The sequence below is a fragment of the Perognathus longimembris genome, chromosome 3 (genome assembly GCF_023159225.1).
Source record: "Perognathus longimembris pacificus isolate PPM17 chromosome 3, ASM2315922v1, whole genome shotgun sequence".
NCBI lineage: Eukaryota > Metazoa > Chordata > Mammalia > Rodentia > Heteromyidae > Perognathus > Perognathus longimembris.
In genome coordinates, this window is record NC_063163.1 from 110083673 (window position 1) to 110097798 (window position 14126).

The window sequence follows — 14126 nt, forward strand, 5'->3', positions numbered from 1 at the left end:
TACATTAGATCCCAAGGTCCTTTTCAAATCTGAAGATGAGTCCGTGACAGAGGAGTTAGCTTTGATAAATGTGTAAATACCATTCTGTTATTAAACTCTGTTTTGATAGTACACTTGACTAGTCATCAGAATCACCGAATATAACTAAAACATTAAAAAAAAATTGTGAAGGTCCTGGAGCTTGAACTCAGGGCTTGGGCAATGATCCTTAGCTTTTTCACTCAAAGCTAATCTAATACTTCAGTCACAGCTCCACTTCCAGCCTTTTGGTGGCTACTTAGAAATAAGAGTCATGGACTTTCCTACCCAGGCTGCCTTTGAACCTCGATCTTCAGCTCTCAGCTTCCTGTGAAGCTAGGATTACAGGTGTGAGCCACCAGTGCCCAGATAAAATTTTAAGATAGTCCTTCCAATGAAGTATTTAACTAAAATCAATGCCTTTGGTTATAAAAATACAGCTTTAAGGAAATAATTCAGAGCAAATTCTTTTGCAGGCCTTTATGCACTAAAGAGCAAACATACACCTATATTAAACAGAAGATCCTAGTTAGTAGCTCACTATGAATGTCATTACCTTTGATGGACTTTTTCTGAGTGATTAAAAAAAAGAAACAATATTCCCTTCAACAAAAATGCTCAACTGATACAGCTTTAAGACCCAAGTCATTGCCAAATTTTGAATATACAGAACCACTGAGACCTAGAGTGTCGACCAAGCTGGGGGAAGAAGCAATTACCTTTGTGTGAGAAAATGATCAAGCCCAATATGTGTAAATAGTATGTACAAATCTTTGGTCATGCATTCCAGCCTAGGAAAATCATCGAGCAAGTAATTTATCACATGCTGGAGTCTTAGAGTCTTACGAAGTCTTATAGTCTTATATAGGGCCATATAAAGTGGAGTAAAAGTATTTCTTACATCTTCTTGTTATAGAGATGCTCCAGATCTGTCCTCAGGAAGGAATTTTGCAATTTTTAGCCTTTAATTCCAAATACAGAGGGGAAACAATATCACAACACTGGGTCCAATTAAACTGCGAACAGTGATCTAAAAGTCAAATTGCATATTTAGCTATATAATCACTACAACATTTATTGCTTCCTAATACCAGAGATATTCCTCTGTGTTATATCCTCATTTTCGAAGGATACAGTTTGTGCCAAGAATTCCAAACACATCATTCAATCACTCCTTATAGTATCTGGGAGAGTGGCATCACAGAGCAGTAATGTGGTTGCTGTCAAACAACTTTCAAATGAATTCATTACAGCTAGTTATGAATACTGCTGCAATAAATACCTTTTCCTTTCCCAATAGCAGAGTTGAGTAGAATGGGAATTTAATTATGATTAGTCAAATATTTCACATACTACTTAGTCTCAAAAGTCTATAGATGAACAAAAGGCACACCACATTCTAACTCAAGTTTGAAGATCACTCCAGGAATGTCTATTAACTTTGACCTGATCGCCTATGTTGTTTAATATGTAATAATGTAATGTTGTTTAGTGTAATAATTTAATAATGTAATGTTGTTTCATATGTAATAATGGCACCTATCTTTCAATTTAGAAGATGTGACAACATTCAAATGTTTTTGCATGCATAGTCCAATTAAGGTAGAGCAAGACAAATGAGGATGGATTTAGAATGTTAAATAGATTTTTCCCCCCACAGGAATGACAGCAGTATGGATCATAAGCAATTATTCTATCTCTTATGCTGTGAAGTGGATTGAAGAAGATAAAGAAAACAAAGCTGTTTCAGTGGCTCATACTAATCTTAGCGACTCAGGAGGCTGAGATCTGGAGGATCATGATTTGAGACCAGACAGAAAAGGTTTAGAGACTTTGTCTCCAAAATAACCAGCCCCTCCCACCCGACCCCCCCAAAAAGCTAAACTGGATGTGCAGCTCAAGTGGGAGGGTACTTGCTGAGTGAGCTCAAAGTCCTGAGCTTGAGCATCCATACCTAAAAAAAGAAAGGAAGAAGGAAGGAAGGATGGAAGGAAAAGGAAGGAAGGAAGGAAGGAAGGAAGGAAGGAAGGAAGGAAGGAAGGAAGGAAGGAAGGAAGGAAGGAAGGAAGGAAGGAAGGAAAATTTAAAAAAGAAGGGAAGAGGTCATAATGGAATGCCACTTTCTCTTACTAACCTTACATACAAAAAGAAAAAAATAGGCTTCAGGAATCATTAAGATTTAAGATTTGCACATCAGAAATCCATACTGAAGACCGAGGCCCCAATGACTGGCAAGGCCAAAGGTATAGCCAGTGTAGTTAGACACTCTGTAATTGGGTTCCATGAGAATTCCAAACTGGAACTGTTTTTCAATAAAGCCAACAGAGCAAATAAAAGTGCTGTGAAGACATGGAAAATGAGAGATCAGTTAGTAGAGCCACACCCAGTATTGACTGCTTTGGGTGAAAGGGGCTAAAGAAAAAGATATAAAGGAGAGTCTGGAGTTCTATGCCTTTGATAGAGTATTTTCTCATGGAGAAGAGTGTAAAGATGTGGATACAGAGATAGCAGTAAGTGAAAATGACTAAACAGCAATCCATAGCTACGGTATCAACCAAGGCAGAAAACCAACAAAAAAATGTATTAAATCACTTGTAGGAGTCACCTAGGCTTTGATAAAGATACTTCTAGAAACATTAACATCAATCAACAGCCAATGAGGAACATGGTAGACATCAAGATGGTATCATAAGGGTATGAAGAAAGGGTTCAGTTTTGCCTTATTTTATCCTTTTGAGAAGAGATGGAGTTTCTAGAGTGAGTGACAATACCATTTATTTTATATATACTTTATCAAACTATGGTTAGCAGTTCCATAATTCTACATACAGACTATGTACACTGTAATGATCAGTGCCACATAATTTGCATTCGGTGCCACACATACACACTGAGATGCCATCAATGGATATTCTCTTTCCTAAATAAACATGTGCTTACACAGAAAGGCCAGTCAATTCTACAGACTACTTTTCATGTGACTGCCATCTCATTTGAGACTGCCCTTGATTTTGGAGCTGCATGAAAATGTACTCTTTATAACTGCGATTTGAAAAATATATTTGAAGTTTATCATTTGCATATATTTATATGTTAAAAGGCATTTCATTTAGGTAAATGCCTACTTTTACCTTTACTACATATTAGCACTGCTTACACAGTGAGGCACCAGAGAAATAAAATCTACATATTACCCAGAGATGGAAATCAGGGATCTTAAAACCTAAAACATCTGCATCTTTTGAGCTGGATAAAGAAAACATTCCTCTTCTAGCTAAGAACAAGGGGGAAAGATGATAATTCTTTTATTGTTTACAATGTAGGTTTTAAGTTCTGCTATCAATACCAAAAGCCAAGCCATTTTAATTTAGAAAGTAATTTACCATGAGTAATTTACTTAAGTAATAAACCAACATGGTGCTTTACAGTATGTTGTTACTGAAAATTGATACTAATTAAATCATGAACTTTCTTACTTTAGCTCAAATTTGTATAAAGATTAAGAAGTGCAAGGCTGGGCATGATGGCTCACACCTGTAATTCCTGCTACTTGGGAGGTGATGATTGATCTGTAGGATCAGTTTGAGGCTTACCTGTAGGCAAGAAATGTCAAGACTTTATTCAAAAAGTAACTAATGCAAAAAAAAAAAAGAGTGCCTGTCTAATAAGCAGGACACTCTGAATTCAAATCCTAGCACTTTAAAAAGAGGAAGTAAATATATAGAATAATGATCCAGGAATACGCAATTCAAATTTCCATATTCCCAATTATATTCAGAAATGGTATTTTCTTCCTACAATCCAAGACTATCACTTATGGGTTATATGTTATGATAAACTCAGGCTTCACGTAACTTAGAACTACTACTTAAATCAAGAATGTTGAATCAGAGAATAAGAGAAATACAACACTGCTAAAATGGTAACCATTTGATATCAAAGCTAATAAAATCAGGAATTTAAAAATACATAAGAAATTACCAATAATGTGTTACTATACTAGTACAAATTCTTGTTCTTTCTCCCACCTTCCACCCCCTAATTCTGAAGATTAACTCAGGGACTTGTGCTTGCCAGAAAAGGGCTTTGCCAGTTAGGCCACAACTCCAGCCCTGGTACACTATTGTATTAAAGAAGAGGTGAATCTCAACCTCTCTATCTCTTTCACACACACAAAGTTTATTGTACTGTTTAGAAGGATAGGAAAATATATTTTGATAAAAATTCTGACAAAAAAATAAAAGGAATGACCTGAAAAAAGGTAAAAGGAATTCAACTACTCTCATTTTCTAAATTACCTCTCACATAATAGACTTTTCTCTTTTACTTTCACAATTATCTTTTTGCTATTATAAGGAGCTTCCTCTACCTAAACTGCACAGACCCATGAACTGATTTGTTACTACTTTTCATGATTAAAATACTCTCTCTCTATAAAAAAAAAACAAAGCATCATAAGCCTGTAACTTTTACTTACATTTGAAAATGCTAAGTATTCTGAATCTAATTTTTGGTACAATGTCTTTTGCACTTAAAATTTTCGGGAACTCTTTATTCATAGATAGCATACATACATAACCATTCTCTTATAGCAGGAGTATTAAGATGTAAAGACCTGTTTTGCCAGTCCTTATGATAAATAAATTTACCTGTAGGTTACTAGAACTGGAAAAAATTTAGAGTATGTGAGAACATACTACCTTTAGAAATGATTAGAAAACCATGGGTCCCTGTATTTATTGAATTGAATCACCTGGCAGTAAAACTCAGTTAAGGCTCTGGGCATTGGTGACACTTCCTGCCACTCAGACCTGCTGCTGTGGTAGACCTGGACTTCATCTGTGATTTCATCGGGTGCATAATCCCCACCCAGAATATAAATCTTATCTTCAATTCCAATTGCACCTGCATTAAAACCTGCACATTCAAAAGACCCTTCACCTTTCCAAACACAAGTATCTGGACAAAAACTGTAAACTTTATATGTGGAAAGGTCGCATATGTATAGCGTACAATTCACGGGGACAGCTTTAATGAGAGTAGCATGAAAAAACTGCCCAAACTCTGCTACTAGCTCAGACCACTGATCAGTTGTGGCATTGTATTTAAAAAAGCAATCAAGTGATGGGTTAAATGCATCTGCAATCTCTACTTCTGATCCAAGAACATAAATTACATTTTGGCATGCACTTGCTTCTGGGTAGTAGATGCCTCTGGGTAACGGGCTCACAGATGTCCATTCTTTGGAGAGAGGGTTGTAAGATTCAACATCTAAGAGACTTTTAGTATCCTGAGATCCTCTAGTCTTTCCACCTATGACAAATAACCTATTGAGAGCCATAACTGATGTATGCATGGTTCTTGGTGTTTTCATGGTTGATACCAAGAAGAAGTCATTTTTGACTGGACAGTAGCACCAGGTCTGATCGGTGGCATCGTGGTAAGTCTCAGCAATATGAAGGCGGACCTTTCTACAGCACTTCCCTTTGCAGCCACCAGTCAGGAATATTTTCTCTCCATAACTAGATAGACTAGAGCCAGGCAAATCAATCAGATGTGATTGGGGTAGGATTTTCCACGAGTCCGTTTTAATATTGTAACAGAATGTATACTGATTTTCTCCATTTTCCTCAGTCTTGTGGATGAATATATATTTCTCAGTTGTGGATGGCCGAGCATCAGGGAAGAGGCCACTAGACACTTGCACACACTTAATGGCATCTACCATTATGTCGAAACAGTTAGTGCTTTTAAATAAACACTCTTCACTGAGTAGATAGTCTTGAAGGGTGTCCTCAGATAAATGGTGCAATCTTACTTTTTGAATTAAATGGGGCAGATGTTTTTGCCTTGATTCTAAATTATGTTTAATCCAATTAAGGACGACCTTCAGTACTGTTTCTTCTTCAGGAACATTTAATTCATCTGATTCCAGACATTTTTGCAGGACTCCGAAATTCATCTCTAAGAAATCACTTGATTTGAATAACAAAGAAAAATGGTGCTGTACAAAGTATAAAGCATGATCAAACAAACGGGCAGAGCCATAGCTATCTGACAGAGATAATAAATGTAAACAATTGACGAGATTAATGCTTTTTATTAAAAAGTCACCACAAGCTTTGGAGAGGAAGGAAACTTGAAGAAACGATGCCAACTGGAAGAACATTTCTACATTATCATCTGTTATTTTTGTTTTCCCAGTGTAGGCATAATCAAGAAAGGCTTTTACTGCTTTAGAGGATAAATTAGTAATTGTAACACTTCCGTCATCCCTTTCTTTCATATTTACTTCAAACATAGCCCTGCAAAACAAAATAATAAGGAACACAAAGAACAAGTAAATAGCAGTTTTTAATTTTTATTTTTGTTGTTTGTGGTGCTTGAACTCGGGACCTGCTCTTTTGCTCAAGGCTAGCACTCTACCACTTTGAGTCACAGCATCACTTCTGGTTATTGAGTAGTTAATTGGAAATAAGAGTCTCATGGGGACTTTTCTGCCTGGGCTGGTTTTGAATCGCAATCCTCAGATCTTAGCCTCCTGAACAGCTAGGATTACAGGTGTGAGCCACCAGTGCCCAGCTAAGACAGCATTATTTTATTCCACAATTACTTTCAATATGACCTTAAAGAGGTATCCTTTATGTTCCAGTTGACTTAAAATATATTTACAAAATCATATTTTAATGGTATGCTAATAAATCATTTCAATATCTAGATTATATGTACTATTTATCTGCCAAGAAAAAGGATTTAGAGCTCTCATATGAAAATAGATACAGAGTAGCTGAGATACAATAACTAATACAAAAAAGATGATAAAAGAATTCAAATTCTATACATGGTTTAATTCCTATGTAAGTCACTAAATTAGGGAAAAAATTCTCTCATGGCAGAATCTCTTTATGAGTAAATCAGTGTCAACTATACTAATAAAAGCTAAAATTCCTTAAAATGGAATGCTGGGGGCTTAGGCCTTAACATTTTCTTTCAAATTAATTTTTTGACTTGACAGCAATGAAACATAAAAGATAGCCCAAATGTCTCCAATGAATTTGTCTCTGTATGGAAAAAGTCCACCTAATGAGACACTTTTTAATATTGCATATGAGGAACCAAGTGATTTCCTAGAATGAAACAGTACCAGTTTACCACACCAAGCCCCAAAAAAGTAATGCCTGTGGTAACAAGATGACGATAGGTCTCAAAATCTGAGTAATTATTACTAGGGTACTCAATACTTCCCAATAGGAGGCCAAACTTAGATGGAAAAGCTGGATTGGTACAGAGGAAGGAAGACACCAGTGGCACCTGAGAATAGCAAAGTATACTGTTTAGGACTTCGGGGCATTCAAAGACCAATATACTACTAGAAAGAAGACATGAAAAGAATAGATGACTTATGGCTTAAATAGACACAAAACTAGTGCAATCCTGTCCCAGTCTCCCTGTCCCCAGTGAACTACGTAGCACAGAGCCACTGCTCCCAAACTCAAAGCAACATATCTTACAGTGATCAGCAAGCAGTACCCATAAAAATGATTTTCTAAACAAAATTCATCTTATAAAATTTATTCTAACTGTAACCCCACTGTATATCACCTTGACTTAAATTAAATTGGAAAAAATTATTCTAAAGGTATTAATGGCTAAGCATAATTCAATGATCATGGAAAAACAGGAGTTAAACTAGGGATTTAAAAAGTGACAGAAATGCCATCTTATTCTTCTATTTCAAATCATACTCTGCTTTTCTCAAGTTTGATAGAGATTTCAATTCTACTTACCTTGCTCCCAAAATTGAACATAATATAAAATACTGAAATTGCAGTGTGACTAGGAGAACTTACAGCCAGGGGTCAAAGAAAGAAACGCTGTCTGTATGGACCAAGAGGCCACACAGGCTGCTATTACTTTGGTACAATGACACAGTGTGGCAATATGCATGACCCTTAACCCTGTAGAGTTAAAGCTGTTGTCACTATAGGGGATTACTGCGAAGTCATGATCAGGACATCTCTAGTAGCCTGACTATGTCAGAAACTAAGTCACGTTTAGAAGTTATTGCTCAGAATCAGAACTGGGGTATGGACACCCCCGAGATATATTTCTACTATAGAAATATCTTTGCTTTTACATCCTCTGAGTTACAGTCCTTCCCACTGGATAATTCATGGATACCATATTCAACTGAAATTTACTTTCACTTCTGCCTCATTTTCTTTGAACTCTGCTTTTTCCATTTTTGTTTATCTTGTTGCTTCACCTTTTTCTAAAATGACATAGCGACAGGGAACCTCCAAGCAAAGAAGACCACAGAAGAAATAAACTAAAGGAAAAGCAAGCTGGGCATTGGTAGTTCACACCTGTAATCCTAGGTATTGAGGAGGCTGAGATCTGAGGGTCACAGTTCAAAGACATTCCTGGCAGGAAAGTTCATGAGAGTCTCATCTCCAATTAGCTACCAAAAAAGCCAGAAGAGCAGCTGTGGCTCAAGTGGTAGAGTATTGCCCTTGAGCAGAAAAGCCCAGAGACAGTGCCCAGGCCCTGCGTTCAAGCCTCGGGACCGGCATAAAAAACAAACAAAACACAAAAATTTCTCCTTAGAGCATTTCAAAGGACTATATCCCATGGAATGTTGGGAAATTCTTAACTGGGAAGACTCATGATTTTCAAAAGGCTCCCTAAGTTCTCCTACACAAAAAACCACTAGGTAACCTAATTTGAATTAGGTTTTATTTTGGATTTAAACATTACTGTTAGATGCTCCGATACCACAAAAAATCTGAAGCACAGATAAAGCAAGGTACCTGAAAAAGTCACTGCATGCTGCTAATACACAGCGATGACATGGGATTACTTCATCCTTCACGATTATTTTGAAATCATAAAAGACATTTTGTTCTCTAAAATTCTGCAGAACACTTAGGATTTTCTGCCCATGATCTTCTGACACAAGGAAGTTGTTTTTCCTCTCAGATGAAATTCCATTACACGAACTTCGTTCACTGCAATTGTATGAATTATCCATAGCCAATTCCACCTGTTTTTAGAACTAGAATGAAAAACAATAGAAAACTAATGAAAATTTCAGACTTCAACATTTTCCCTCTTACTGTCAATTATACAATAATGTTCATAATGTTCACTAAGGACAATCAGATGACAGTAAACCTTGGCATTTCTTGGCATTTAATAAAAATATTGTTTTTAATCTTCACAAATGTTGAGCTCCTAGAAATTAAGTAGCACATTAGTAAGGTCTAATATTCACGACTCTACAACTGTGTATAGGATTCTGAATGTAGCTGAGTTTTGCAGAGTGCTTGCCTACCATGCACAAAAGATTTGGGTTCAATCCCCAGCACAACAAGAAAATCATTGGGTTAAATACAAAAATGTAGAAGTCGTATAAGTGTGTGCTTGTCTAAGCTCTCGCTATGAGAGGCATTGTGATGATGATTATTATTATTACTGGGTTAAATATTTTTTTTTCATTCACATTTCATCAAAAGAATAGCAACAACTGGAAAAAAATCCTTGGTGATTGTGGAGGAGGTGGTGAAGAACAACAGGCCTAAGAACACTGCTTGTTTCACTCACAATCCATGTTCTCTGTAATACTGTTTAAAACCAACTGGAAGTATACAAAGCAACTTTAACATTCACAAGTTCCCATCATAAATGCACTGCTTAAAAGTTACCCTAATATTTCAAGTTTTTGTTTTTATTCATTTTTTCCCCAAAGGCTCTGTAACACAAGCTGGCTTGATCTCATGATCTTCCTGCCTCTGCCTCTTGAGAACTGGGATTACAGGTATGCACTATCAGGGCTAGCTAGAGATCATTCCTGATCACAAAGATGGACATTATAAAAATATCTAACATTTTCTCAACGAATTAACTTGATCCAGGTACTAGCTTGTGTATTTCATGTGATTTAATTCATAAAACTACAACCCCTATTAAAAAATAATAAACCAAAGATACCTCGGCCTTCCCTTTTTTTTCTGCTAAGAATATAACAACCACCTTCTTCCAATGTACGTACACACATGCACACACGCACACACACAAACACACACACGGAGAGACAAACAAATAGCATGCAATAACAAATACAAAAAGACTATGAAAAGTTCCTTGAAGAAAGCAGAGTGGCAGATAAGCTAAGGACCTGAGGAAGAATGTGACAGTGAGTTCCCCTGGATGTTCCTTTCTGCTGAAGATATGTTAGATTCCAAAGAAAGCTGCTGAACCAGAAACACTAATGAATACACACAGAAACAGCCCCAAGGAAAACTTGCTGTCTTTCATGCAGGTGCAGGAAATGATCAATGCAGCAATGCAGAAAGGCATTAGAGTAAAATCCTAGATAAATACTATAAAGTTTTGTGGTTCTATACCAACCTGAAAAGGAACAATGAAGAGACTAGCATTTTGTTCATAGTAGGCTACAATGAAGGGCTTCAGCACTCTTCCTCCTGTCCCTTCAGTATAATGTTCAGAGAAAGCTGAACAACTACTAAGAATGTTTGCAAAGACATAATACTCATGCTCACTACAGTTAAATCAAAATGGAATTGTAAAGATGGTTCTAGTAAACTCCCCCCCCCCAAAAAAAAAATCAGAAAAACGACAAATTAAGAGTAGGGAAAATACATAGAAAAGATAAATAGTAGACAAGTAGTAGACTAACATCATAATTACATTAAATATAAATAGTCTATATATACCAATTAAAAGACAGATTTACCAGAATGGATGAGTGATTCAATTTCATGCTTCCAACAACTAACTTTAAGTATAAGAACAAAAGTAAGTTGAAAGTAAATGGATAGAAAAAGATATATTGTACAAGTGTGGCAATGTCAACAGAGTGTAAAATAGACTTCAGCAAGAAATCTTTTCAGGAATAGAAAGGAATATTATTATACACCATTAATCCATCAAAATACTAGCAACTCTAAGTGTGCATGTATAAAACAAATGGCTTATAAAATACATTAAGTACAAACTGGTATAACTAAGGAAAAATTAGATTTTAAAATATCCCACCCTCAAAAATTAATGCAACTAGAACAGAAAACATCAAGGAAATGAAGGAAGTTAACAATACCACTAACCAACAGATTATAATCAATGAGAAAAAGAAAATTTGACCTACACACTGCATCATCTATATTTTTAAGTGCCCAAGGAACATAAACCTAATTTGACCATATTCTGCTTCATAAAACAAATCTCAAATGATTGGAAAGAATTGAAACTACAAATACTATTTTCTCTGACCACCCTGGACCCAAGTGGACCCCAAAATGAAAACATCTATGTGTTTTATAAAGGTGCAAGCAACACAATGGAAGAAAGACACAAAACAGTCTTTTTGACAAATAGTGCTGAAAACAAACAGATATCCACGTGGGGAAAAACACCCTCAATCTAAACCCATACTATCTATAAAATTTAACTCATAATAGATAATAATTCTCAATAAAGATTTTAACTTTAGAAAAAATATAGGAGAAAAATCTTTGTGACAAGGAAATTTGTTTGTTTGTTTGGTTTTGGGACTATGAGTTAATCCGTGAGTTCTTAGGCATGGCATTAAAAGCCCAATCTACCAAAGAAAAACAATTGACTAAATTTCATCAAAATTAAATTTTTCCTGTTAAAAGGATAGAGACAAGATACATGCCGGGAGAAGATACATGCCGGGAGAAAGTATCTGAACATCAAATCTGATAAGCAGAACCCTTAAAGCAACCGTGAAAACTCATCAGGAAAAAGGTAGACTATCCAATTTAAAAATGGGCAAAGGGCCTGAAAGGACATTTCCAAGGAGAATATACAGATGTCAAATAAACATCATTAGTCTTTATGAAGATGCAAATTAAGACCATCATGAAGTATCACCATCTCTCTAACAGAATGATACTGACAACAGTGATCATTTCAAATGGTTGAGGGGGTATTGTGACACTGGATCATCCACAGATAGTTGGTGGGAATAGTTTCTATAAAAAAACTAAGCACGTACGTATATTACCATCAGTCATACTTGTGAACATTTATTTATCACAAGAAACTAAAAAGTTTCATGTGCATAAAAAGTTGTTCATGTTGCTTCCTAACAGCTTCATTAATACAGTCAAAAACTGCAACAACTGGGCTGGGGATGTGGCTTAGTGGTAGAGTGCTTGCCTAGCATGTATGAAGCCCTGGGTTCCATTCCTCAGCACCACATATACAGAAAAGGCCAGAAGTGGCGCTGTGGCTCAAGTGGTAGAGTGTTAGCCTTGAGCACAGAGAGGCTTGGGGATAGAGCCCAGGCCCTGAGTTCAAGCCTCAGGACCGGCAAAACAACAACAACAACAAAAAACAACAACAGAAAAACAACAACAACAACAAAAACAGAAAAAAACCCACAAAAAGCCAAAAACCAAAATAAAAACTGCAACAAATGCCTGGTGCTGGTGGCTGATGCCTATAATCCTAGCTACTCAGGAGGCTGAGATTTGAGGATTGTGGTTCAAAGCCAGCCAAGGCAGCAAAATCTGTGAGACTCTTACCTGCAAATAACCACCAGAAAAGCAGAAGTGGCACTGTGGTTAAGGGTGGTAGAGCACTAGCCTTGAGCAGAAAAGCTCAGGGACAGAACCCAGGCCTTGAGTTCAAGCCCTATGTCTGGCCAAAAAAAAAAAAAGCAAGAAGAAAATCCTGCTACACCCACAACTGTGTTGAATGTCAATGAATAAACTAACCACATTCTCACAATACACACATTGAAAACAAGTACTGATATGCATTAACAACTTAATATGAAGACTGATCAAAAAAAGCCAATCTGAAATAGTCACAAAATATAAGAAAGACAAAACTATAGACATGGAGATCGGTTGACTGGGCTGGAGGAGGCTTACGTGTTGGGGAAAATTATAATGGCATAATGGTTGCATCTTACAGAATGTAACTGTTGGGGAAAACTTTTTCAAGAGTCTGCTATTAATTCCATGGGTGTTTCTGTTTATGTATAGATGTTTATGTATATCTCTCTATATACATATATACGCATATATTTACACACATATATGTGTGTATGCATGCTCATGTGCATACATATATGCATTCTAAATGTAAATATACATATATACACATATATATGCTTGGAAATTTCCAAGTGATTAAAAAGGTGTGGCATAGTTAAACTGGCATTATTCTCTTAGTAATATAGTCACATCTTTCAAGGATCTGTGTCTCCAAAACCCCACCCATTCTCAAAGAATTCACAAAACAGCCCATAGGAACAAGTACAGAAGAACAGAATAAAATCCGAGTACCAGAGGTCAGAATGGACAGGCAGGTGATTCTATTAACTAATACTGTTTGCTGACATATCGTGGCAACCATAGGAAGAAGAGAACGGACTGAACCCCACACTATCTCATTTAATCTACCATCAGGCCACGCATTTACATTCGTCTGCAGACCGCTTAACGTTTCCCCGTGAACCGCAGTCCGCAGTACTCAGATGCGGCAGAGTTTCACCTGAGTCACCAATGGTGACCACAGGTGGCCGCTACGGAGACCGCAACCTGCCTCCGCATGACCCTCCTCAAAACGAGGCAGGGAGCCAAAGCACGACGTGAACCCGATGGGCTTGTTCTGGGGCTGCTGGTGGGGAAGAGGACGCCAGCCCCAGCAGGCCTGGCGGGGGGGGGGGGGGGAGGGAAGGGGGGATAGTCAGGGGTGGAAGGGTGCTGGGGTGAGAGATGTCCTGGATGACGCTGCAACTCGGGGGGCCGCCGCGCTGCACCAACATCATCCCTGCCCCCGTCACCCCAAACCGGTCGCGGAAACCTCTCCTGACCCGCAACCCGAAGTAGCAATGAGAAACCTTCCCTGTGGATCTTAGGAACCAACCCCAGCCCATTCCTCCTCCTTCAGACCCCCGAGCTCACGCACCTGCCGCCGCAGTCTACCAAGTCTCCACCCCAGTGTCCTGGCCTCTTAAGCGCTGGTTTGCTATTGGCTAACACTGCCGTCCCGTTAGCTCTGCCCCCAGTGTGAGTGGCGTAAATCTGTTCCTCTGGAGTTTGGTCCCGCCC

General features: G+C 37.5%; 1 protein-coding gene across 3 annotated transcripts; it reads right to left on the minus strand.

The window, feature by feature from the left end:
* Window positions 1-2095: 2095 nt before the first annotated feature.
* Window positions 2096-14103, minus strand: Kbtbd3 (kelch repeat and BTB domain containing 3). Of its 3 annotated transcripts, none has more exons than XM_048343766.1 (3): window positions 13984-14103; window positions 8829-9073; window positions 2096-6323 (listed from the first exon to the last, which is right to left on the minus strand). In XM_048343766.1, the coding sequence occupies exons 2-3, from the start codon at window positions 9047-9049 to the stop codon at window positions 4721-4723; spliced, it is 1824 nt and encodes a 607-aa protein (XP_048199723.1). In that variant the 5' UTR covers window positions 9050-9073; window positions 13984-14103; the 3' UTR covers window positions 2096-4720. The 3 variants fall into 3 exon arrangements, with proteins under 3 accessions (XP_048199723.1, XP_048199725.1, XP_048199724.1); XM_048343768.1 differs by lacking the exon at window positions 13984-14103 and adding an exon at window positions 13889-13976; XM_048343767.1 differs by lacking the exon at window positions 13984-14103 and adding an exon at window positions 9723-9769.
* Window positions 14104-14126: the final 23 nt, after the last annotated feature.

What these genes read in the sequence shown, in the direction of transcription:
- Kbtbd3 (XM_048343766.1), bottom strand. Translation starts at nt 9,049, where the DNA reads ATGGATAATTCATACAATTGCAGTGAACGAAGTTCGTGTAATGGAATT. An exon ending in GCATGCAGTGACTTTTTCAG is followed by an intron (nt 6,324 to 8,828) that starts GTACCTTGCTTT and finishes TTTGTTTTGCAG; the next exon opens with GGCTATGTTTGAAGTAAATA.